This window comes from Scyliorhinus torazame, chromosome 10 (assembly GCF_047496885.1).
Source record: "Scyliorhinus torazame isolate Kashiwa2021f chromosome 10, sScyTor2.1, whole genome shotgun sequence".
Taxonomy (NCBI): Eukaryota; Metazoa; Chordata; class Chondrichthyes; order Carcharhiniformes; family Scyliorhinidae; genus Scyliorhinus; species Scyliorhinus torazame.
This window is the reverse complement of record NC_092716.1, coordinates 51,881,788-51,908,720: the sequence shown is the minus strand read 5'-3', so window position 1 is coordinate 51,908,720 and position 26,933 is coordinate 51,881,788. Positions and strand designations below refer to the sequence as shown.

General features: G+C 47.0%; 1 protein-coding gene across 7 annotated transcripts in view; it reads right to left on the bottom strand.

The window, feature by feature from the left end:
- ankrd27 (ankyrin repeat domain 27 (VPS9 domain)) overlaps positions 1–26,933 on the bottom strand; it is a 115,385-nt gene that overhangs the window by 34,277 nt on the left and 54,175 nt on the right. For 6 of the 7 annotated variants that reach the window (XR_011949452.1, XR_011949451.1, XR_011949453.1 and 3 more), the window contains exons 19-23: positions 19,017–19,076; positions 18,640–18,762; positions 17,407–17,451; positions 1,185–1,301; positions 410–607 (exon numbers count right to left, since the gene is read on the bottom strand). Coding sequence is in view for 4 of the 7 variants with exons in the window: in XM_072518105.1 (XP_072374206.1) it covers positions 410–607; positions 1,185–1,301; positions 17,407–17,451; positions 18,640–18,762; positions 19,017–19,076 (543 nt within the window). In the remaining 3 variants the exon portion in view is untranslated. The remainder of the gene's footprint in view (positions 1–409; positions 608–1,184; positions 1,302–17,406; positions 17,452–18,639; positions 18,763–19,016; positions 19,077–26,933) is intronic. The other variant, XM_072518108.1, reaches the window with a different exon arrangement.

Sequence of the window (26,933 nt, the reverse complement as noted above, 5' to 3'; positions counted from 1 at the left end):
GCAGCAACTGCACAACCTGATTGTACAGCTCTTTATGTATTTTGATCCAAGTGTAGAAGTGATGGTTGATCAACTGTTTTGAAGTTTCTTTTTCCGCAGTGTATTCAAATGGATATACTAAGAGACAGTGGATTGAATTGTAAAAAGTAAAATGGAAAGAGTAGGATGCCAGAGGACGTTATGTCAGGGACTACCTACATTGGGAGTTCCCACATTCCCAGCCTTGAGGGGCACTCGGTGTATAATCATCAAGGATATTTACCAAGCAAAGACAGGTGAAGATAGAACTTGTACTTCAAGGTACAACCATTTTTTAGTATTTTTTCTAGCAACCTAAATGCCAGGAAACAGAAGCAAGGAATAAAGTGCAATACTAAATATTAATAATGATGCTTTTCTCTTTTCTTACCTGGAGGTCATTGTGTTGGCATGCCAGGTGGAGCGGGGTTGCATTATGGGCATTTTTCAAATTGACATTAGCACCATGACGCAGTAGAAGTGAGACCAGGTCAAAGTGGCCATGTAGAGCAGCCACATGTAACGGGGTAAACCCATCTTGGTTGGCAGAATTCACACCCAAACCATTTAAAGTAATACTGGAAAGTTTCTACGGAGATCAAATTAGCCATTAGTCTTTTAAAATTAACATGGTGTACTACGTACCTCAACTGTAGAACAACATAAGCGCATATTATAGTCACTCTGCTGCTTTATTAAAGCAGTGAATTTTACATCAAAATAAAGAAAATTATCTACTGAGATTTATAGATCAGACAAAATTATTGGAATACGTCAAGTTTCCCCGTTTCAGGGGCAGCACGGTGGCGCAGTGGATAGCACTGCTGCCTCACGGCGCCAAGGTCCCAAGTTCAATCCCGGCTCTGGGTCACTGTCCGTGTGGAGTTTGCACATTCTCCCTGTGTTTGCTTGGATTTAGCCCCCACAACCCAAAGATGTGCCGGCTAGGTGGATTGGCCACACTAAATTGCCCCTTAACTGGAAAAAAATAATGAATTGGGTACTCTAAATTTATTTTAAAATAGTTTCCGCCTTTCTATCATAATTTTAAGTATCCAAAAGTATCAAGCAACTTTAGCATAGAAGCTTGTTCCCCAAATTAAATATAATAAACACACATCTCAGTTAGTCTAAGCGATTGACGTTACAGAAAAAAGTAACCGTACCTTTTGTGCCGGTTCACACTTTGGACACTGACACAAAGGATGACAGAATTCGGATTTCAAAACAAGTCCTTCCTCCTCCTCTGGATCTTCATCCAACCATTCTAACAGATATCGTACCTAAAACACAAAGAAAGTTATCTTCCAGGCGGAGGGAATGGAGTTAGACGAGAATACTGCTGTGATAATACTTTCATTAGCAGTGTTTTCTCAGCAGCAAAAAGATAGTCACCCAAGCAGAATTCGATTGTTGTCAAAAATCACAGCTAGCTACTGGAGGCCACCACTTAGTTTCTGAAAATATTGCTTGCTCCATTCTGCAGTTAATACATGTGGAAAAGTACTATTGAACCATTGTCACCAAAAGAAAGAAAAATATTGACTGCTCATTCTTTTAGTTCCTAGCACAGAAAGGTTGTTCAACCTACATGTTTAAATGGTCATTGTACATTTTAAAAAGTGCATAATTGTGGGAGGTATTTGGAGACTTTTCAGCATGAAAGTCACTATTTTATATTATAAACCTTCATTCTAAAGGTGACACTTATGTCTCTGAACTGTGGCAAATCACAAAAAGAATGGAGGCTTCCCCATAATCAGGGAGCACACAGTCCTGTTTGATACTGTGATGCCATATTACCTGTGAACCACCCAATCCACTCAGCAGCAAAGGAGACAGGATTCCAAAGTTCTAATTTCATTTTTTAATGATATTTTACAAATTGGTGGTAAAAAATTATTTTAAGGTTGGCACGGTGGTTAGCACTGTTGTCTATGGCGCTGAGGATCCAGATTCGATCCTGGCCCTGGGTCCGTCCATGTGGAGTTTGCACATTCTCCCAGTGTCTGCGTGGGTTTCACCCCCACAACCCAAAGATGTGCAGGTTAGGTGGATTGGCCGCACTAAATTGCCCCTTAATTATAAAAATAATAATTGGGTACTCTAAATTTTTTTTTTTTTTAAATAATAATAATTTCATGCATAAACCTTTAAATAAAAAAGGAGCTGGTTGAGGAGAAACTATCCACCCGAGTCAGTCATCCTTTTCAATCACAAAAATCAGAATTTCTATCATTTTTTTGAAAATCTTTTCATTGGCTTTTCTCTTATTTATAAACAGTTGTGTGTATACATTACATTTTTATTGCCCGCAATAATTTACTTTATTGTACAAGAATTTATATCATTGTAAACTATTAGTCTTTTGAGATTTTTGCAAATAATTGTGGAAATAATTAAAATTAGATAACTGTTCTGCAATCCATCACTGATCACCAAGAATAAATTAATATCTGAAAGATACCTTAATCGCGCAAAAGAACAAAAGATAGATAGTATATTGCTCACCCACATACCTTCCATTAAATTCACTAAATGATTGATTTTGGTACATCAAACACATAGTCCAAGCTGTTACAGAAACAGAAGTAGGCCTTTTGGTTACCATGGTAGTAGTACCATCTTTAATCCCATTTTTCTGCAGATTCCTCAAACCTTTAATAGCCTATTAGCCATTTTGATACCTTTTGCACCTGAAATGTAGTTTTTAAAATTACTTCTGCACTTGTTTATGTACATCTTTTTTTTTTAAATTTGAATTTTTCAAATGTTTCCAAGGGGCAATTTAGCATTGTCAATCCACGTACCCTGCACATCTTTGTGTTGTGGGGGTTAGACCCACACATACAAGGGGCAAATGTCCAAACTCCACACAGACAGTAACCCAGGATCGAACCCGGGTTCTCGGCGCCCTGAAGTAGCAGTGCTACCACTGCGCCATCGTGCTGCCCGGTTTATCTACATCTTCTAGCATTAGCACTTCTCCATTTAAATTGAATTCTTGCCATTCTTCTTTCACTTAAATTACTTCACACTTTTTAATAAAATATTTTTATTCGAATTTTAATAATCACACAACACAACATTTCCTACGGAAATAACCCCGAAGCAATCCCACAAACCCACCCACCCCTCCCTCTTCCCCTGACCCTTTAGCTCTCCAAAATGTAATATAATCAGACCAATCTCTTGTGGAACCCCTCACTCATCCCCCTCAAGGCGAATTTCACCTTTTTCCAAACGCAGGAACTTCATTAAATCCTCCAGCCACATCGAGGCAGAGGGTAGAGAAGCTGACCTTCACCCCAATAGGACCCACCTGCGAGCGATCAACAAGGCAAAGGCAAACACATCTGCCCTGCACCTGTCTGCAACTCTGGCAAATCCGACACCCCAAATATGGCCTCCAGGGGATTTGGCTCCAAGTCCGCATGCAAGATCGCCGACATGGTGCTGAAGAATGACCCCCAAAACGTCCCAGCTTCGGATAGGACCAGGACATATGCACATGATTGGCTGGGCCCTTCCCGCACCGCTCACACACTTCCTCCACCACTTCAAATAACCGGCTCATAAGAACATAAGAACTAGAAGCAGGAGTAGGCCATCTGGCCCCTCGAGCCTGCTCTACCATTCAATGAGATCATGGCTGATCTTTTGTGGACTCAGCTGCACTTTCCAGCCCGAACACCATAACCCTTAATCCCTTTATTCTTCAAAAAAACTATCTATCTTTATCTTAAAAACATTTAATGAAGGAGCCTCTACTGCTTCACTGGGCAAGGAATTCCATAGATTCACAACCCTTTGGGTGAAGAAGTTCCTCCTAAACTCAGTCCTAAATCTACTTCCCCTTATTTTGAGGCTGTGCCCCCTAGTTCTGCTTTCACCCGCCAGTGGAAACAACCTGCCCACATCTATCCTATCTATTTCCTTCATAATTTTATATGTTTCTATAAGATCCCCCCTCATCCTTCTAAATTCCAACGAGTACAGTCCCAGTCTACTCAACCTCTCCTCGTAATCCAACCCCTTCAGCTCTGGGGTCAACCTAGTGAATCTCCTCTGCACACACTCCAGTACCAGTACGTCCTTTCTCAAGTAAGGAGACCAAAACTGAACACAACACACCAGGTGTGGCCTCACTAACACCTTATACAATTGCAGCATAACCTCCCTAGTCTTAAACACCATCCCTCTAGCAATGAAGGACAACATTCCATTTGCCTTCTTAATCACCTGTTGCACCTGTAAACCAAGTTTTTGCGACTCATGCACTAGCACACCCAGGTCTCTCTGCACAGCAGCATGTTTTAATATTTTATCATTTAAATAATAATCCCTTTTGCTGTTATTCCTACCAAAATGGATAACCTCATTTGTCAACATTGTATTCCATCTGCCAGACCCTAGCCCATTCACTTAGCCTATCCAAATCCCTCTGCAGACTTCCAGTATCCTCTGCACTTTTTGCTTTACCACTCATCTTAGTGTCGTCTGCAAACTTCGACACATTGCACTAGGTCCCCAACTCCAAATCATCTATGTAAATTGTGAACAGTTGTGGGCCCAACACTGATCCCTGAGGGACACCACTAGCTACTGATTGCCAACCAGAGAAACACCCATTAATCCCCACTCTTTGCTTTCTATTAATTAACCAATCCTCTATCCATGCTACTACTTTCCCCTTAATGCCATGCATCTTTATCTTATGCAGCAACCTTTTGTGTGGCACCTTGTCAAAGGCTTTCTGGAAATCCAGATATACCACATCCATTGGCCACCCGTTATCTACCGCACTGGTAATGTCCTCAAAAAATTCCACTAAATTAGTTAGGCACGACCTGCCCTTTATGAACCCATGCTGCGTCTGCCCAATGGGACAATTTCCATCCAGATGCCTCGCTATTTCTTCCTTGATGATAGATTCCAGCATCTTCCCTACTACCGTAGTTAAGCTCACTGGCCTATAATTGCCCGCTTTCTGCCGACCTCCTTTTTTAAACAGTGGTGTCATGTTTGCTACTTTCCAATCCTCTTGTACCACCCCAGAGAGTCTTGTGAATTTTGATAAATTATCACTAGTGAGTTTACAATTTCCCTAGCCATCTCTTTTAACACTCTGGGATGCATCCCATCAGGGCCAGGAGACTTGTCTACCTTTAGCCCATTAGCTTGCCCAATACTGCCTCCTTAGTGATTACAATCATCTCAAGGTCCTCGCCTATCATATCTTTATTTCCATCAGTCACTGGCATGTTATTTGTGTCTTCCACTGTGAAGACTGACCCAAAAAATCTGTTCAGCTCCTCAGCCATTTCCCCGTCTCCCATTATTAAATCTCCCTTCTCATCTTCCAAAGGACCAATATTTACCTTAGCCACTCTTTTTTGTCTTATATATTTGTAGAAGCTTTTACTATCTGCTTTTATGTTCTGAGTCAGTTTACTTTCATAGTCTACCTTACTCTTCTTTATAGCTTTTTTAGTAGCTTTCTGTTATCCCCTAAAGACTTCCCAGTCCACTAGTCTCCCACTAATTTTTGCCTAATTTTTGTATGTTTTTTTCCTTCAATTTGATACTCTCCCTCACCTCCTTAGATATCCACGGTCGATTTTTCCCCTTTCTACCATCTTTCTTTTTTGTCAGTATGAACCTTTTCTGAACACTGTGAAAGATTGCTCGGAAGGTTCTCCACTGTTCCTCAACTGCTTCACCATGAAGTCTTTGCTCCCAGTCTACCTTAGCTAGTTCTTCTCTCATCGCATTGTAATTGCCTCATAACAAAACCCCTCCTCCAGCTCCTTCGCCAACTCCTCCTCCCACTTGGCTTTGACCCCCTTCAGAGACGCCCTGTCCTCCTGCAATATCCTTACATAAATCGCCGAGACAACGCCACCTCCCCTTTCCCTGTAGCTCCCCTGCCCCCCACTGACAACACCTCCACGAACACGAGGAAGGCAGTGCCACTGGGAAGCAGGCAGACCTGTTTTTACAAAATCTGGCACCTGCATATACCTGAATCCCTCCCCTCGGGAAACTCCATACTCCGTCTCCAGCTCCTCAAAAGTCACAAATTGACCTTCTAAAGACAGATCCTTCACCTCCGCCAGTCCTCATTCCTCCCAACCCCAAAACCTCATATCCATCCTCCCAGCCTCAAACCCATGTTTCCCACGGATCGGCATCATCTTCGACCCCACTCCCAATTTAAAGTGCTGCTAAAACTACCTCTAAATTCTCAACGTGGCCCCCACCAGCAGGCTTCCTGTATATCCCCCTACGGTAAACGGGAGTGGCGTCGATGCCAGCGCCCGCAACCCCAACCCCTTACAGAAACCAGCATCCAACTTCATCCATGACATCTCCGGCTCCCTAATCCAACCCTGCACCTTCTCAGCGTTCACTGCCCAATAATAAATGTAGCAAATTCGGAAGGGCCAAACCTCCCGAATGTCGCCCACTCTGGAGCACCGTCCTCCTCGCCACTTTACATACCCATATAAATGACAAAAACAACCTTTCCATGCCCATAAAAAAATTACTTCAGTAAAAAGACCGGCAGACACTGGAACATGAAGAAGAATCTTGGCAAAATATTCTTCTTGACCGCCTGTACCTGGCCAGCTAATGATAGGGGAGGACTATCCACCTCAGCAAATCCTCCTCAACTCTCCTCACTAACCATGTAAAGTTCAGCCTGTGGAGCCGGGCCCAGTCCCATGCAATCTGCACTCACAAGTACCGAAGTGGCACAGCAATCCCACCCCCACCCCCACCAACCCCCCACTCAGAGGAGACACTATAAAACACAAATTTTCCCCACAAATATACCCTGATAAAGCCCTGAATCTCTTAAGCCACCCCATTATATCCCACACCGACACACCCGGATTGGAAATACACAGCAGCGAATAAACCCGTAAACAGATCCCTCCACTCTGCGCGTTCAAATGCCTTCTCTGCATCCAGCGCCATCATCACCTCCACCCTGCCAAAGAAAGCACCACATTCAACCAGAACTGTCTTTCCTTCACAAACACGCTCCGCTCCTCCCCAATCACCCTGGAGGGGAGGCACCCTGCCTACCTAACCGCAAACACCTTTGCCAAAATCTTGGCATCCACTTTTAATAACGAAAATCGACCTATACAATCCACATTCTATTGGGTTCTTGTCCTTTATTTGGCAGCAGAGATGGATGCCTGCCCCATCATCTCCAGCAGTACCCCCTTTGTCACCGCATCCTCAAACACCTCCACCAACAGCAGCGCCAACTTATCCAAGAACTTCTAATAAAACTCCACTGGGAAGCCATCCAGCTCCAGTGCCTTCATTGTCTGCATCTTCCCCATCGCCACCCGCACTTCCTCCACCCTCACTGGCTCCTCCAGCCCTGACCGCTCCTCTCTCCCACTACCGGACACTCCAACTGTCCCAGAAACTCCTTCTGGTTTGACTCGTCGTCCAGAGGCTCCGACTTATATAACTTCTGCAAAACTCCTCAAAAAATCTTATTCACCTGCTCCAATGCAACCATCATCTCCCCTGTCCTATTCCGAACCTGAACAATCTCGCTCACGGCCACCTGCCAGCGGAGCTGGCCCACCAACAAGCGACTGGCCTTTTCTCCATACTCCTACAACCCCCTTCGCCCACTTCAACTGCTGAATCGCCTTTCCCGTGGACAAGTCAAACCTCGCCTTCTGCTAAATCACGAGTGGTTTGTGATCGACATCCATCATAAATCTTTTGCCAAATAGATAAGATATGAAAATGTCTGATTCCAAACGCTAAAGCTAATGTTTCTCGGCTCAAAGTTGGAGTAGATGGATTGCATTACAGACAGAGATTTTGAAGAAATGGAATTGCTTTGCCTTTATGCAGTATGCACACTTTCTGTGAGGCATCGATCTCCAGGGTAGACGTCTCCCTAGAATCATAAAATTGCAATGTCGATGCTTCTGAGTCAGTGCTTCGAAGGAGTATTTGTTGCCTTCATGCCACAGGAAAGGCACATCCTTTCTCAACAATTCCCTTGGTGATGAAGATTTCTGAACAAAATTGGGATTATATGGAGACAAGAAAATAAAGAGACCTTATCTTGGGTAGTTGACATGGCTTTAATATCCTCTGTTTTACTTGGATCGGAACATATGCCAGAATTGGCATAAATAGAACCAAATAAATTAATCTGCTCTGTGTTGATGTTGTATTTCAGACTGCTGAACACTATTTCTTCATTCAATGATGCTCACATCAAAAAGTGCAGATCATGCTCATGTTCTTGCTTTGTTCTTCCCACAACACACATATCCACGATACAGATGAATCCTGGCAAATGCATGGAATGCAGTCCATTTGAGCTTGAAAGAGATCCTGGCCATCAGCCCAAAAGACAGTTGTTACAAACAGCATCATCCAAATGGGGTATGAAACATAGTAAGCTCTCGGGACTTCTCCACGAGATATACTAACCAGTAACCATGCTTGGAATCAAGCTTCAAGAAGAATTTTGCACATGCAAATCTCAGAGTTAACTATTCTAGTGCAAGTATTTGGTAAGGACAATGTTTCTAAACTGCGTTCAAATCTTAAGGATCGAGGTATACTCGGAATGATCCTCCTTTATGACACATGATTGAGCTACACCAACATTTATGTTCTTGCACTCTTCTAACAATTCCGTTCAAAAGGCATCTTGACAAATACATGGATAGGATGGGTACAGAGGGATACGGCTCAAGGACATGCTGAGGATTTTGGCCAAGGTTAGTATCATGATCGGTACAGGCTTGAAGGATCGAGGTATTCAGAGCATACCTCGATCCTTAAGATTTGAACGCAGTTTAGAAACATTGTCCTTACCAAATTCTGGAGCCATCAGCCATACGTATGACATAGGATCTGGGCACGGCCTGCGAACAACAGCAGGAGCAGACCACCCACCATCCGGTATCTTGACCGTGTCTGCCGGGGATAGCACGTCACAGATCGGTGGCATGTGCGTCATAGCTCTGCTTCTGGCTGTCGCGAAGCTACTGCATCTTCTACAGCCCCGGGGGATGATCAAGGTTGGGCAGGTGTGTGGCTGGAAGCATCGTCCGCAGGTCCCTGTTCATCAGCAGTTGAGCTGGCGACATGCCAGTGGACAAGGGAATCGCCCGGTACGCAAGTAGTGCAAGGCGTATGTCAGAAGTGGAGTCCAAGGCCTTGCGGATGAGCTGCTTAACGATGTGCACCCCTTTTTCGACGTTGCCATTGGACTGCGGATAGTGCGGACTGGAGGTGACATGCCTGAAATTGGAGCTTTTGGCAAACGTGGACCATTCTCGACTGTGGAAGCACGGGCCATTGTCGCTCATGACGGTGTTCGGGATGCCATGCTGTGAGAATGTCTCTTTACATGCTTTGATGACGGTCCGTGAGGTGAGGTCTGGCAGCTTCAGCACCTCAGGATAGTTCGAAAAGTAATCGATGATTAAGATCCAGTCGCGACCATTCGGGTGGAATAGGTCAATGCCAACCTTGGACCATGGAGAGGTCTCTAGGTCATGTGGTTGGAGCGTCTCCTTGTTCTGCGCTGGTTGGAACCTCTGACACGTTTTGCAGTTCAGGACCATGTCCGTGATGTCCTGGTTGATGCCGGGCCAGTAGACAGCTTGCCGTGCCCTGCGTCTGCACTTTTCTATGCCCAGGTGTCCCTCATGAACCTGCCGCAGCACCATGCTCTGGAGACGTAGCGGGATGACTATCCTGTCCAGCTTGAGCAGGATGCCGTCAATCAGTGTCAGGTCGTCCTTGATGTTGTACAATTGAGGGCATTGCCCTTTCTGCCAGCCATTGCTGAGGTTGTGGATGACTCACTGCAACAGGGGGTCTTTGGCCGTCTCTTCTCGGATGAGAACAATCTTCTCATCTGTTACCGGGAGAGTGCTTGCACACAGTTGTACCTGCAATTCAATGTGCTGGATGATCTCCAGTGGTTCACTGGGTGAGTTGACGGAGCGGAACAATGTATCGCCGATGATGAGCTCCTTGCCAGGTGTGTACACCAAATTGAAATCATACCTCCGGAGTTTGAGCAGAATTCTATGCAAACGAGGGGTCATGTCGTTCAGGTCCTTTTGGATGATGTGGACCAGAGGCCTATGATCCGTCTCAATAGTAAATGTTGGCAAGCCGTAGACAATCATGAAATTTGAGGATGCCGGTGAGAAGACCTAAACACTCCTTCCCAATCTGCGCATATTTGGTCTCAGTGGGTGTCATTGCCCATGCTATTGGTACCCAGGATGACGTGTCGTCTCTTTGAAGCAACACCGCCCCAATGCCATCCTGACTCGCATCGGTGGATATCTTGGTCTCTCGGTCTGGGTCAAATAATGCAAGGACGGGTGCAGTGGTGAGCTTGGCTTTCAGCTCTATTCAGTGCTGTTCAGTGCTCTATTCACTCTGTTCAGTGCTCCGCCTTCCACTCAAAGGCGGTTGATTTTTTTCACCAGGTTGCGTAGGGCCGTGGTGTGTGGGGCCAAATTCGGGATGAACTTGCCAAGGAAATTGACAATTCCCAGGAAGCGCAGTGCTGCCTTCTTGTCGTCGGGGTCTTTCATTGCCTCGATGGCTTTAATTTTGTCTGTGTCCGGGCGCACACCGTGTTGCGAAATCTGATCGTCCAGCAACTTCAGCGTGGATGTCCCAAAACACCACTTGGACCTGTTTAACTTGAGGCCATGTTCATGTATGCGTCGGAATACTTTCTTGAGTCGCGACACATGTTCCTCTGGGGTTGTGGACCAGATTATGATATCGTCAATGTAGACACAAACCCCTTCTATTCCCTCCATCATCTGTTCCATGATGCGATGGAAAATCTCTGGTGCCGAGATGATGCCAAATGACATTCGGTTGTAGCAGAATCTGCCAAAAGGCGTGTTGAAGGTGCAGAGCCTTCTGCTGGATTCTTCAAGTTGGATTTACTAAGATCCTTGGGATGCGTCCAAATTTGTGAAGAAGTGCGCGTGTGCCATCTCACTCGTGATTTCTTCCCTCTTTAGGATGGGGTAATGTTCCCGCATAATGTGTTTGTTTAGATCCTTGTGGTCAATGCAGATGCATAGGTCCCCCGAAGGCTTCTTTATGCACACCATCGAGCTGACCCAGTCGGTTGGCTCAGTGACCTTGGAAATTATGTCTTTTTGTTGTAGACTCGTGAGCTCTGCGTTCAGGCGCTCTCTCAGTGGAGCAAGGACACGTCGTGGTGCGTGGACCACTGGCTTGGCATCAGGCCGGTTGAATCTTGTACTCGTATGGCAGTGTGCCCATCCTGCTAGGATGTCGTCGATGCTGGCCTGACGATCCGAATGGGACGGCGTCGTGGTGTAGACCCTTTGAATGAGGTTCAGTTGCTTGCAGGCGTGCGCACCTAGCAGGGACGCCCTGTCTGGTTTAACAATCTCGAAGCGTAAGCTTCCTTGTGTGTGTCGGCTGGACATCTGCAGATGGCAGGACCCCAGGACCGCTTGATTGTGTTTCCATTGTAGTCCAGGAGTTTGCAGGCAGCTGGAAGGATTGTGGGGGGCTTCTTGATTCTCAAGTCCACCTGCGAAATCAGGTTGGCGGAGGCACCTGTGACCAGTTTGAACTGGATGGGGCAGTGGTTGACCTTCATCACTGAATGCCATTCGTCCTCGCAATCCACGCCCAGGATTGACTGGACTCACGATGTGTCTGGTGTGGCGTATTCGCACTTCGTAATAATGCCAACTCGGTAAGTGTTGTCCAGGTATTCATCATCTGGATCCGTCACACTGCCTGGATCAGAGTCATGCATTCGGTGTTGCACACCTCTGATGCGCCATTGTCGGAATTGGGAGCACCGGCTCCTGACTGGTGGTGCAGATCTGCACAGGGCTGCATAGTGGTTTGTTTTCCCACAGTTTAAACAGCGTTTGCCTCTTGCAGGGCAGTTTTTTAAAAAATGGGCGGTGCCGCAGTTCGCACACATCATGACGTCGGCATCATGTCGCTCAGTGCGTCGTTGCGCATGCACGGTGCGGTTCTCGGACGTCTGCAATGCACAGTGCGGTTTTCGGCCGTTTTGTGTTCCCGATCGCATTGCGCATGCGTCGGGCCTCGGGAAGAGCGCGCAAAATGGCCGCTTTCGTTAATGTGGAGGCGCTGCATCCGGGAGATGGCCTGAACACTCTCCACCTGGTGGGAGGCTTGTTTTTCACTTTCTGCTGTTTTGTACTGTGAATAGCGATTTTTAGAGTGCTCCTGCACAGTACACGTTTCAATCGCAACTGGCAGGGTCATCATAGATTATCATAGAATTTACAGTGCAGAAGGAGGCCGTTCGGCCCATCGAGTCTGCACCGGCTCTTGTAAAGAGCACCCTACCCAAGGGCAACACCTCCGCCCTATCCCCATAACCCAGTAACCCCACCCAACACTAAGGGCAATTTTTGGACACCAAGGGCAATTTATCATGGCCAATCCACCTAATCCGCACATCTTTGGACTGTGGGAGGAAACCGGAGCACCCGGAGGAAACCCACGCACACACGGGGAGGATGTGCAGACTCCGCACAGACAGTGACCCAAGCCGGAATCGAACCTGGGACCCTGGAGCTGTGAAGCAATTGTGCTATCCACAAGGCTACCGTGCTGTTCTTGATTTTCAACAATTGCTCTCGCAGAGGATCAGAGTGGACTCCAAAAACGATTTGGTCTTTGATCATGGAGTCAGTGATATCACCAAAGTTGCAGGATTGTACTTGCAGTCTAAGGTTAGTTAGATAGGAGTTGAAGGATTCGTCTTTACCTTGCATCCGCTGCTTGAAAATGTAGCGCTCGAAGATTTTGTTAGTGTCCACCTTGCAGTGGCTGTCGAATTTGTCCAGGATGGTTTGGTACTTTGTTTTGTCCTGCCCTTCAGAAAAGTGAATAGAGTTGAAGATCTCTATCGCATGGTCACCCGCAGTGGTGAGTAGAAGAGCTGTCTTCTGAGCATTGGTCACGCCATTGAAGTTGGATGCTTCCACGTATCGTTGAAATTTCTGCTTGAATGATCGCCAGTTTGTACTAAGATTGCCGGTGGTCCTGAGCTGATGAGGAGCCTGAATCTTGTCCATTGTGCGCTGTTTGTCACGGATCTTGCTGAGTTGAACTGAATCGATTGAACAGTCACTCCTGGTATCATGTTGTGTTATGCTGCTTCGGATAACACAGGCTGCTACTTGATGCAGTTTTAACTAAAGGATGCTCCAGACTCTGAAATGAGTTCAACGTGTTTATTGAACTATTAACAGTTCTCAAATGAGTTTGACTCTCTGCTAATCTAACTGTAGTAACTCAGCCTAACTGTACCAGCTTGCTCTAAGCCACGTGCTGGGGTGTGATGCTGCTGATCAACCCTGTGTAACTCTCTAGATGTCGGTCTGTGGAAAGAGGCAGGGTGTGAGTGCCTCATCCTTTTATAGTGTTTATGTCATGCTCCCTTGTGGTGATGCCACCTCTGAGTGTCCTGACTGCCCAATGGTTGTGTCCAATTCTGAGTGTTCATTGGTTTCATGTTTGCATATCATGACATCTGTCTGGAATGCTTCAATGGGAGTGGATACGATCGCCAACTGTCTGCCAGCTCTGCGTTTGAAAAAAATCACTGGAATTCAGCTCTTTTGTCCATGTTTAGTCAGGAGCCGAATGACCTTTGCAGAACCCAATCAGTGACCAGGTTATTGCTGAGCATGTGCCATTTGATAACACTGTTGGCTACACCTTCCATCAGTTTGCTGATGATTGATAGCTTGTAAATATTTAACTTCTGAAGCAGAATAATTTATTTTAAAAAGTGGAAAGATTTATTCTGCCACACTTGAGATTTAACTATATACAAAACCTAATTGGTCGGGTCAATAACAAGGAAACATAGACCAACTCCTTCAATGTTAAAGGATATAAAACTGCGGCGTCTATGCTAAGCTGATCTTAACCCATTTTCTAAATTACTTACCTTTTCCTTTACGCTAATTAAATAGGAAACCTTGCTGTGTTAAGGAAAGGACAGGAGGAGAGCAGGATATTGAGTGACCGTTCAATAAATTATACATGACCTCCTGCTGCCTAATCAGTCATCACTGTTCTTTCTTCTATTCAAGCCTGTCAATTCCTTCAGAGTGGATTTCCAGGATTATGGAAAGGTTAACACAGGGCCATCTAATGTCAGCTATCTGCTTTTTCTTCTAATTTTCAGTCTAGGTACCCAATTATAAACAAATAACAGTGACTGAACATTTAAGTAACAACTTGCTATTTTAACTTTCACTATACTCAGCTGAAAGATCCAAATACGTCAATGCAGGGACCCTAAAGTAATGTGTTGTAATTATATTAAGTAAAATTACCCACCTTTAATTAGAAGAATAAATTGGAATTTTATGTTTTCCATGTTACAACCATGAGTACAGAAACACTTTGGGGCAGCTGCTGCAAAATATATTTAAGCTGAAACAGCTAAATCTGAATTCCAGAAAAGAGAAGTCATTAAAATTCATTTGAATTTATTTATGTGGTGCTGACTAAGTCTAACCCTTGGTACTTTCATTCATTAAGACTGCAGGGTCAACTGTTGTTCAGTTGGCAGAACTCTCCACTCCAGAAGGTGAGCACAAAATCTAGGCTGACACTCCAGTGTAGTACTTAGGGAGCACCACACTGTTGGAGGGACCATCTTTTCAGTTAAAGATAAAACAAAGTGGGATGCTCAGAGGTGGTGGTGGTGGCAGTGCAGGTGGGAGAAAGTTTCAGAGGCATAAAGAGGAAGAGACCAAGGTCTGATTTTCTGATTTGAGTGACACTGCCAACAGGATAATGGAGTGGGGAAAGTGTTGGTTTGGGACAACCCATGTATATATAAACCTGTATTTCTTTTTACAAAAAAAATGTTTTTTTCCACTGGAACTGAAGGTTGTCATTAACATCAGAACCAATCAAATGGACCAGAGACCAGAACTGAAGATCACCAGAATCAGGTTGGCTGAGGAATAGAATGGAAGACTATTAAAACTAAGTGGGGAGATGTTGCTTACTACCATTGCTAATTATGGACAAACTAGAGGCAACAAAACAATATATTATAATGAGCTAATAGTTTCTGAATGTCAATTATAGATATATTTTAATATTTTATCTGCAAAGAAATTGTATATTATCACAATTAAGGCAAAAATACAACTTTTAATATAATTTTCTTCAAAAGGAACAAGAAAGTCTGCTCAGATGTGTGTCATGTGAGAGTACCTTTAAGAAATGGGTGTTTTTATAGAATAACTGTAGTGAGAGTACCTTTAAGAAATGGGTGTTTTTTTATAGAATAACTGTAGTAGGTGTCCCTTTAAGAAATGGGTGTTTATTACTGTAGTGATGTCAGAGTGTGGGTGGAACTGGGCTGTCGGTCAGCTTTTAGTTTCACTTTGAGAAAAGCTTGGGTGTGTGTGTTTTTTTGGTTTTGTTTCAGTGTTGGAGCTGCAGTCAGTCACAGAATGTGCAATGTGGTTCTCTCTGCCATGTAGATCATTTGGTGAATTCAGAGTTGTAACTGTTCTCAGTAGTGAATTTAAACCTGATGTGCTTCTGTTAAAAGTTTTTTTTTAAGTCTTATGGATGTTAAAAGGAAAGTAAGGATTACTTAGTGTTGTATTCTTTGGGGGTTGTATTTGAATTAATGGTTGCTAAGATGTTCACTTTATGTTTTAAAGAGGTTAACTGGAGTTCATAGAATAAACATTGTTTTGCTTTGAAAAAATACTTTTCGATTTCTGCTGTACCACACCTGTAGAGTGGGCCTTGTGCTCCGCATACCGCAATCTATTAAAAGTTGTGGGTCAGGTGAACTCCATGATACACTTTGGGGTTCTCTAAACCCTGGCACATAACACGTGACGTTATGCGAAGGTTCATTTTCTTTACAACTAGATAGTTACAGTTGCTTTTTGAGAAAAGAAAGGTTCCCTTTCTGGGCTTTATTGGAATATTCTGGTCCCAAATTGCCAGAACTTAAATAGGGAGTGGGTTGGAGTGATAAGTATTATTTCATTTTAAATAAATTAGAGATTTCCATGTTAAGGTTTTTATCACACCATATTGCTATGATGTACAACACAAATAATTTATTAGGATATCGCACAGAAACCCCAGACAATTTTTCAAAAATTTGTATATCAGTGGAGAAAGGATATTTCACCCCCAAGAGCAAGGCCACTGACCAATAGATATCTTTCATGTTGAAACAAACTTTAATTTAAACACAGAATTAACCACATTAACATCAAAGAAATATATTTACAAAAAGACTTGAACTTCTTATCAACAACTGCCACTTATTCCAATTAAGCAACCCAATACCACACAGACCTGGCTGCTCCCATTAATTACATCATCTGCATCCCACTAAGTTCCATGACCTGTTTAGCTAGGACAAAATATAATCAGTCATAACGTATCTACACTCCAGGGAACCATCCAAAATATAAACAATGTTCCATTAGCCCTTTATCTGTAATCAAGTAAGTGGTTGGAATGAATGATTACCTCACATTTTATAACTCTTAATTACAGCTTTAGTAGATGTACTGCCTGTATGTGTTTGAAACTAGGGTTTTTAATAATATTACGGACACAAATATAAAATATAATATATAACAATTTCTACATTAATCACCGTCTGTTTTGTGGGTGCCTAGTGTCTGACTGTGCTGTAAATGTGAACGCTGGTTTCAGTTTATTTCCATGCATTTGCTGAAAATCTCTTATTTTACAGTCATGTGGAGAAAGTCTGGCATGGAGTGCTTGCACCATAACAAAATGTATTTCAGTACAGGAATACCATTATATATCACTTTAGTAGTACAGATTAAACACAGTTGCTCTAGAATCACAGCAGCACCAATATCAACCTAAAGGCAGTGCACGCATTTAAAAAAATAAATACCAGTGTTTAATATTCTAAATGAAACATTCCTAAAACATCTATGTTGCTTCCGACTTAAAATGTAGGCTGGATCAACCTTGAAAAAAAAAACCTCTGTTTTAGTTTATATTATTCTAGATCTCAAGGTAAGGTTTCATGACATATAATCAAAATCTATTTGAAAAAACTAAATCATTTTAAAATCAAATGCTCATTCTTCAATTATTTTCCAAAGGATATTTTACTCTCTACTGTCAAGGAACTGATGCATTGTTTCATTCTGACTAAATACATTGATATGCACAAGGTAAATTGAAAAGTCCTAAAAGCAGTCTTAAAAACTAACAAAGTAACCCCACATCTAGGGTTTCAAACAATTTAAAGGTCCAGATTTGACTAGCAGTACTCACCATTTCTACATCTCCATCAGCTATAGCTCGCAATAATTTTTCCACCTGCAATAAAATTGCAACAAACTAAGCTCCTTCTTTTAAAAATAAGAAAAATGGGTTTTCCAACTTAGTGCAATGCTTTGTCGCAGTTCAGTAATCTGGTCATGGAGACTTTTTAAAAAATCAGTTTCAATTTCTTAAATGTGAGCAAGTTTGTCATGAAAGCTTTGTTTTAGGGTGCCTAATTAGCAAAGTTTTCAACTGTTTGAAAATATAAACATAGATTAACCCGTAAACCATTATTTTTGTTTTATGTTGTCAGCTATAAATTTCCATGATTCTCCTTGAAATCTGAAAATAAACTGGCAGTTTTCTTATGAGCTAAATACGCAATTGTACATTGATCAGTCCCATCATTAAAACATTTTCACTTTTTCTTATAAATGGCATCACTTATAGAGTAAGCATTTTTTCCTATGCTGCTGTAAGATTATTTTAAGTCCTCAAGCTCTCGAAATTTAATGGGATGGTTCGGAGACAAGGCGATGGGATAAATATTTCTATGAACAACTAGCTCAGTGACTTGTGGATGACAAAGTATCTCAATTAGAATCATGCCCCATTAATCTGCCTATTTCTGGGAAAAAAACACTTATGGCACAAGATCAAGAAACAGAATTACAGTTAATAAAATTAAGTTTACTCTAATGGAACCATTACAGACTGGTAAAGTACTTCAGTACTTGCATCATTATTAATCACAAGGCAATGTTGAGAACATCTATAGTATATCTGAGATTTTAAAATGACCCTTTATACAAATGATGTACAAGTTCAATACAATGAAGAAAAGACAGGAAATTACATCCAAGAATTTAATTAGTTTGGGCATTTTGTTAAAGTGAACATACTGTCGTATTATTGGCCATTTGAAAGAGTCAAGTTATATCACTGGTCACATATACATCAATTTCATTTTATTTGTGCATTCTACAAGCTGATTCCATGTTGAGACAGTGAAATAATTAGTTAGTCTACCTGTGTGGAACATTTTAAAGTAAAATTGGTATTTCATGATTTACCTGGTTTCCTTTGCAAATATGTGAAAGTGAACACTAATTTCCATATGTTCTATATGCTGCTTAAACAAAGCAGTGCAAGTTGGTTAGCGGAACTTTAGATTTAGTGGTTGAAGGGACCTTAGAATATGTGAAAAAACGGTCTGCACTGATACGATAAAACAGCTTTCACCTCTTTGTATTTGCCTCTCTCTTCTTCTTCTTCATGCTTGATCTCAACCGAAACGGAGGAATAAGTGGAAATAGATGATTTCTGACTACCAGCATCAGTGGAAGGCTGAGTAGATCTACCAGACTACAGAAAGAAAGTAACAATTAAGTTAGCATAAGTTAATCAACAAAAATGGAATTCGAAGAGTTAAAATCTGATCCAAAATTTAAATTGAAGGCTTTGGAAAATAGGGGTGCAAGCACAATAACTAAAGATGGCAAAGTTTTTTTGTGTGTTGATATATGTATTTAAATGTGTTAACCCACAAGAATTCTCAACTGCTTTAAACTTGCTCTTTTTCTTTAAAGTTGAAGACAAACATTGACAATGGTAGTTACCTCTGGCATGCTCTGCCGTCTGTCATTGCTAACGTGAGGAATTTCCAGCAAATCTAGTATCTGTGAGGATACAGAACATTTTTAAAAGTCACAGTTTAATCAACAGCCAACAACATTATTCCATTTAGAATGTAGATATAAATGTTTAAAATTTCTCTCAGTTAAAATATTTTACTGCACAAGCCAAAATGTTAACATGACTTAGCTACACAATAAGGTGCAATATTCTTCCCAGTGATTCGCCTAATTTTAACAATTTTGAACCCCTCCGCCCCCTCCTCCCTTTTCCCCCTGGTTTCATTCTGTGATTCCCTTGGGCTCCCTCCTCTCCTCCTACTCCCTTCCCCCTCTGCTCCTTTCCATTGTGTGTGCTCTTATTTGTTTGTCTCCATCCCTCTCCCCCCCCCCCCCCCCCCCCTCTCTTCCTAGTTGCTATTGGCCTCAAACAGATCTTGGAACAGGCTGATGAATTGCCCCCACGCTTTGTGGATGCCCTCGTTTGACTCTAGGATGGTGTATTTAATCTTCTCCAGGTGGAGAAGTGCCGACAAGATTGCCAGCCAGTCTGCAGCGGTGAGTGATGCTGCTGATCGGCAGCCGAGCAGAATTCTCCTGCGTGCGATTAAGGAAACAAAAGCCAGGGCTTCAGCCCTCTTCCCTACATGTAGTTCGAGCTGGTCTGATACCCCGAAGACTGCCACTCTCGGGCACGGCTCCACCCTCACCCTTACAACCTTGGACGCCTAGGAGAAGGCTGTTCAGAACCCGAGAAGTCTGGCCCAGAACATGTGGGCATGGTTGGCCGTGCCTCTCTGGCACCGTTCGCATTTATCCTCCACCTCCAGGAAGAACCTGTTCATTCGGGTTCAGGTTAGGTGCACTCTGTGCACCACTTTAAACTGCATGAGGCTTAGCCTATTGATGTGCAATCAATTGCACAAAGACACAGATTGGATACAACTGTGACTTTATTGCAGTCAGCTGCGTGGCCTCCTGCTGCAAGTGGGGAAATGGCAGGGCAATGGAGGTCACGCATATTTATACAGATCTCAGTGGGCGGAGCCAGCAGGCAGGGGCTACAGGCGAACCTGTAGTGCAGGTCCTACCTTACATCCCCTAATACAGTGGTTCACCACATTCACCCCCTGTTAAAAATGAGTCCAGCAGGGGTGATGTGAAACTATATACAAATAGTGCAATTATGTAAAATGTTAAGAATGTGGAAAACAAGGAAGAAGAAAAAAAAAAAAAAGTCCATGTTGACGGTCCGGAGTCCATCAAAGGTTCAGCCGATCCAGTGCTTTGGTGCTTCGTTGGGAGCGGCGTAACTGTTGCGGCAAAGTTGGTGCTGGCAGTGTTGGAGGTGGCACCAATGGCGCTGGTGGCGGTGCTGATGCTGGCCAGTCATCGGGGAACTCCAGGAGCGTGCCAAAATCCTCTTTGTCCTCTTGTGCGGGAAGGGGGGGGGGGTTGGTCTGGTGGGGGTCAATGTTGGCGGCGCGGTGGGGCACATGGGTGGAACCCGACGGTGCCAGGTCCCCGAGTGAGGCAGTATCTTGGCGGCCGTTGGGGAACTCCATGTAGGCATATTGATGGTTGGCGTGGAGCAGGTGAACCCTGTCCACCAAGGGTTCCCCCTTGTGGAGTCGGGCATGCCTACGGAGACGGACCGGTCCTGGAGCAAAGAGCCAAGTCGGGAGCGACACCCCGGATGTAGACTTCCTGGGGAAGGTAAAAACACGTTCATGGGATGTGTTATTAGTGGCGGTGCACAATAGTGACCGGATGGAGTGTAGAGCGTCAGGGAGGACCTCCTGCCAGCGAGAGGCTGGGAGGTTCCTGGACTGTCCCATTCTCCCGTTCTACTTGCCCGTTTCCCCGGGGGTTGTAGCTGGTCGTCCTGCTGGAGGCGATACCCCTGCTGAGCAGAAACTGACGTAGCTCATCGCTCATGAATGAGGATCCCCGGTCACTGTGGATGTAGGCGGAGAAACCAAACAGAGCGAAGATGGTGCTGAGGGCCTTGATGACGGTGGCAGAAGTCATATCGGGGCATGGGATGGTGAAGGGGAATCTGGAGTACTCATCGACCACACTGAGAATGTACGTGTTACGGTCGGTGGTGGGGAGGGGCCTTTGAAATCCACGCGGAGGCATTCAAAGGGGCGGGAAGCCTTCACCAGGCGCGCACGGTCCGGCCGGTAGAAGTGCGGCTTGCACTCCGCACAGACCTGGCAGTCCCTGGTGACTGTCCTTACTTCCTCGACGGAGTAGGGCAGATTGCAAGCTTTGACCAGATGGTCCAATCGAGTGACCCCCAGGTGACACAGGCTGTTGTGTAGGGCCCGGAGTTGGTCTACTTGTGCGCTGGCACATGGCGATAGAAAATCTCGTAATTATAGGTGGAGAGCTCGATTCTCCACCGCAAGATTTTATCATTTTTGATCTTGCCCCGCTGTGTGTTATTGAACATGAAGGTTACCGACCGTTGGTCAGTGAGGAGAGTGAATCTCTTACCGGCCAGGTAATGCCTCCAATGCCGCACAGCTTCAACGATAGCTTGGGCCTCCTTTTCGACGGTTGAGTGTCGAATTTCAGAGGCATGAAGGGTGCGGGAAAAGAATGCCAAGGGTCTGCCTGCCTGGTTTAGCGTGGCGGCAAGGGCGACGTCTGAAGCGTCGCTTTCTACTTGAAAAGGCAGTGACTCGTCCACTGCGCGCATCCCGGCCATGGTGATATATGCTCTGATGCGGGCAAAAGCATGTTGTGCCTCGGCCGCGAGAGGGAATTGGGTGGACTGAATGAGTGGGCGTGCCTTCGCCGCATAGTTTGGGACCCACTGGGCGTAGTAGAAAAAGAACCCTATGCAGCGTTTGAGGGCCTTGGGGCAGTGGGGGATGGGGAGCTCCATGAGAGGGCACATGCGGTCGGGATCGGGCCTCAGAACTCCATTCTGGACCACGTAGTCGCGCGGCCCACTCCTCCTGCACTTCATGGGCCCCACAGGCAGCTGCCCTAGTGGGGGCGCTACCCACTCAATACGCCTGTGCTACGCGCCAGCCAGCGAACCCCAGGGGGCCCCGATGCTACTTTTGCGGCCAGCAAAAACACCCCCGCCAACGCTGCCAAGCCCGCGCTGCCCTTTGTAAGGCCTGCGGGAAGAAGGGCCACTTCGCTGCGGTGTGCCAGGCGCGCTCAGCGGCCGTGGTCGCCCCCACCCTCCCCAGTCACGGGCAATGGGCGCTGCCATCCTCCCCTCCTCCCCAGGCCATGTGCGACCAGTGAGCGCCGCAATCTTCTCTGCCGCACAACATGTGCGTTTCGTGGGCGCCACCATCATGCTCCACCCCCGCAACGTGCGTTCCCTGGGTGCCGCCATTTTGTAACCCCCAGGATCTCCGGGCGCCACCATCTTGTCTACCCCTCAGCACATGGACACCAACGGCGTTCCAGGACCTGAACTCAATGGCCGCCCCATTACCCGACGATCAACCACGGCACACCTCCATGGCACTCGACCACATAAGCTGACCAATACATCCACCAGCGTGAAAATGGACGGCCATGTGACCTCCTACCTACTGGACTCCGGGAGCACCGAGAGCTTTATACACCTGAATACAGTAAGGCGCTGCTCCCTTAAGGTACACCCCGCCAATCAAAAAATCTCCCTGGCCTCCGGATCCCATCGCGTAGCGATCCGGGGGTACTGTTCGGTCACGCTCACGGTCCAGGGCGTAGAGTTCCACGGTTCCGCCTCTACGTTCTCCCTAATCTCTGCGTTGCACTTATCCTCAGCCTGGACTTCCAGTGCAACCTCGGAGCCTGACCCTTAACTTTGGCGGACCCTTACCACCCCTCACTATGTGCGACCTCGCGACCCTAAAGGTCAACCCCCCCCTCCCTCTTTGCCAATCTAACTCCAGATTGCAAACCCGTCGCCACCAGGAGCAGACGGTACAACACCCAAGATAAGGCCTTCATCAGGTCCGAGGCCCAGCGGTTGCTTCGGGAAGGCATCATCGAGGCCAGCAACAGTCCCTGGAGAGCTCAAGTGGTAGTGGTTAAATCTGGGGAGAAAAATCGAATGGTCATGGACTACAGCCAGACCATCAACAGGTACACGCAGCTTGACGCGTACCCCCTCCCACGCATATCTGACATGGTTAACCAGATTGCACAGTACCGAGTCTTCTCAACAGTGGACCTGAAATCCGCCTACCACCAGCTCCCCATCCATAAAAATCGGAAAGTCCATACACCGTCTTCGAGGCAGACGGCCGTCTATATCACTTCCTTAGGGTCCCCTTCGGCGTCACTAACGGGGTCTCGGGTCTTCCAAAGGGAGATGGACCGAATGGTCGACCGGTACGGTTTGCAGGCCACGTTTCCGTACCTAGATAATGTCACCATCTGCGGCCATGATCAGCAGGACAACGACGCCAAGCTTGCTAAATTTCTCTGCACCGCCACTCTCCTCAACCTCACGTATAACAAGGAGAATCCTCAACCTCACGTATAACAAGAAATGTGTGTTCCGCACAAACCGCTTAGCCATCCTCGGCTACGTGGTCCAGAACGGAGTTCTGGGGCCCGACCCCGACCGCATGCGCCCCCTCATGGAGCTCCACTTCCCCACTGCCCCAAGGCCCTCAAACGTTGCCTGGGGTTCTTTTCATATTACGCGCAGTGGGTCCCAAACTATGAGGACAAGGCCCGCCCACTCACTTCCCCTTGACGGCCGAGGCCCTACAGGCCTTCGCCCGGATCAGAGCTGATATTGTCAAAGCTGGGATGCACGCGGTAGATGAAACACTGCCCTTCCAAGTAGAAAGCGACGCATCGGACGTCGCCCTTGCCGCCACCCTCAATCAGGCAGGCAGGCCCGTGGCATTCTTTTCCAGCACCCTCCATGCCTCTGAAATTCGGCACTCGTCCGTCGAAAAAAAGGCCCAGGCTATAGTTGAGGCTGTGCGGCATTAGAGGCATTACCTGGCCGGCAGGAGATTCACTCTCCTCACTGACCAACGGTCGGTAGCCTTCATGTTCAACACACAGCGGGGCAAGATCAAAAATGATAAATTCTTGCGGTGGAGAATCGAGCTCTCCACCTATAATTATCGCCCTGGCAAACTCAATGAGCCCCCAGACGCCCTATCCCGAGGTACATGTGCCAGCGCACAGGTAGACCGACTCCGGACCCTGCACGACAGCCTTTGTCACCCATGCGTCACACGGTTGTTCCATTTAATTAAGGCACGAAATTTGCCCTACTCCGTCGAGGAAGTAAGGACAATCACCAGGGACTGTCAGGACTGTGCGGAGTGCAAGTCGCACTTCTACCGGCCGGACAGCACGCGCCTGGTGAAGGTCTCCCACCCCTTTCAACGCCTCAGCGTGGATTTCAAAGGCCCCTCCCCTCCACCGATCGACACACATATTTCCTCAGTGTGATCGATGAATACTCCCGGTTCCCCTTCGCCATCACTTGCCCTGACACGACGTCTGCCACAGTCATTAAAGCCCTTAATTCCATCTTTACTCTGTTCGGCTTCCCCGCCTGCATCCAGTGACAGGGGATCCTCATTCATGAGTGATGAGCTGCGTCAGTTCCTGCTCAGCAGGGGCATCGCCTCCAGCAGAACGACAAGCTACAACCCCCGGGAAATGGACAGGTAGAAAGGGAGAATGGGAAGGTATGGAGGGCCGTCCAGTTGGCCCTACGGTCCAGAAATCTCCCGGCTTCCCGCTGGCAAGAGGTCCTCCCTGATGCACTACATTCCATTCGCTCATTACTCTGCACTGCCACTAACAATACATCACATGAACGTCTTTTTGCCTTCCCCTGGAAATCCACATCCGGGGTATCGCTCCAGTCTTGGCTTACAGCTCCGGGAACCGTGCTTCTCCGTAAACATGTGCGGCTCCACAAGGCGGACCCGTTGGAGGAGAGGGTGCACTTGCTCCACGCAAACCCACAGTATGCCTACGTGGCGTTCCCTGACGGCCGCCAGGATACCGTCTCCCTCAGGGACCTAACACTAGCAGATTCCACCCCCACACCACCCCCGGCGCCACCCTCCCCTCCCCCGTCGCTCCCATCACCAACCCGCCAGGACAGTGCGTCCTCCCCCTGCCCACGCCCGTCGATGAAGAGCATTTCGGCAAGCTCCCAGAGTCAACTCCGACTACGTCTGCGCCAACATCGCCGTCGCCACTTTGTCGATCTCAAAGGACCATCAAGGCACCGGACCGGACTTCCGGTTGCGGCTATGCTGAGCTAAGTCACACGTTCGGCAGCTCCCGCCAGAAACAGACTTTTGGGCTTTTTTAGGGGCCCCAGCGGCATTTGTTCGACGGTTCCCAGTGTGGGAAGGTGACAGTATGATTTCCCGGCACTGTATGGTTTGGACCAGGAGTGAAGCATTGAAAAAGGTAATTCTGGTGCAGCGAAAGATGCGAGGGAGGAAAGCCAAGATGACGGCGGGTGGAGACCAGGCAGCGTGGGCGCAGTGGTCACAAGAGCAGCAGGTGTTTTTCAAGCGCTGCTTCACGGAATTGAAAGCAGAGCTGCTGGAGCCAATGAAGGCTTCGATCGACAAGCTGGTCGAGACCCAGGGGCGGCAATCCGGGAGGTGCGACAGAAGGCCGCGGAGAATGAGGACGAGATATTGGGCCTGGCGGTGAAGGTGGAGGTGCACGAGGCGCTGCATAAGAAATGGCAGGAGAAGTCCGAGGACATGGAGAATCGGGCGAGGAGGAAGAATCTGCGGATTCTGGGTCTCCCGGAGGGAGTGGAGGGGTCGGATGCTGGAGCATGTGGTCACGATGCTGAACACGCTGGTGGGCGCGGGTGCCTTCCCGAGGCTCCTGGAGCTGGATGGGGCCCACCGAGTCCTGGCGAGGAGGCCCAAGTCTAGCGAGCCGCCGCGGGCGGTATTGGTGCGGTTCCACCGCTTGGTGGACAGGGAGTGTGTCCTAAGATGGGCAAAAAAGAAGCGGAGCAGCAGGTGGGAGAACGCAGAGGTCCATATATACCAGGACTGGAGCGCGGAGGTGACCAAGAAGAGGGCCGGGTACAATTGGGCTAAAGCGGTTCTGCATCGGAAGGGGGTGAAATTCGGGATGCTGCAGCTGGCGCGTCTGTGGGTCACGTTTAAGTACTGGCTGCATTACTTTGAGACGCCGGAGAAGCCGTGGACCTTTATTCAGGCCGAAAAGTTGGACACGGACCGAGGGTCAGTTGTGAGGGGAGGTCGCGGGGGGGCTACTGTGGGTACTGTGCTTTGGGGGATGTCTATTCTGTTCTGTATGGTTTCCTTGGGTGCTGGGTGGTTTGAAGTGGGGGTTTTGGGAGAGTGTGGTTGGAAGGACGGGGCCCCGTTGGGGGAGGGGAAATGGGAGGCCCGAGGTGGCGGAGCTGGGATTAGGCCGCAAAAGGGAGCTGTGCCAAAGAGGGCGGGGCCGGTCTGATGGAAAGCGTGTGTTTTTTCCCGTACTAGGGAAGGTGGGGGGGGGTGTTGGAGAGGCACGCCCGTTGATGGATGGGGGGGGAGGGGGGAGAAGAGAGACTACCACACTGGGGGATCAATGGAGTGGCGGGAGTTGCCAGGGTCAGCAGGAGTCAGCTATGGGGGGAGCAACGCAGCTAGGGGGGGACCTAGCTTTGGGGGGGGGACGGGGGGGGGGGGGGGGGGGGACTGGGTTGCTGCTGCATTGGCCAAAGGTGAGCTGGAGCTCGGAGAGGGAGTCGGGGCGGGGGTCTGCCGCTGGGGGGAATGGAGAGTGCGGGAGGCGCGGGTACGTGACTGGCCTAGAAAAGGGGATGGCTAATAGGCGGGGGGGGGGGGGGGGGGGGGGGGGGGGAGGAGGAAGCCCCCTGATCCGGCTGATAACTTGGAATGTGAGAGGCCTGAA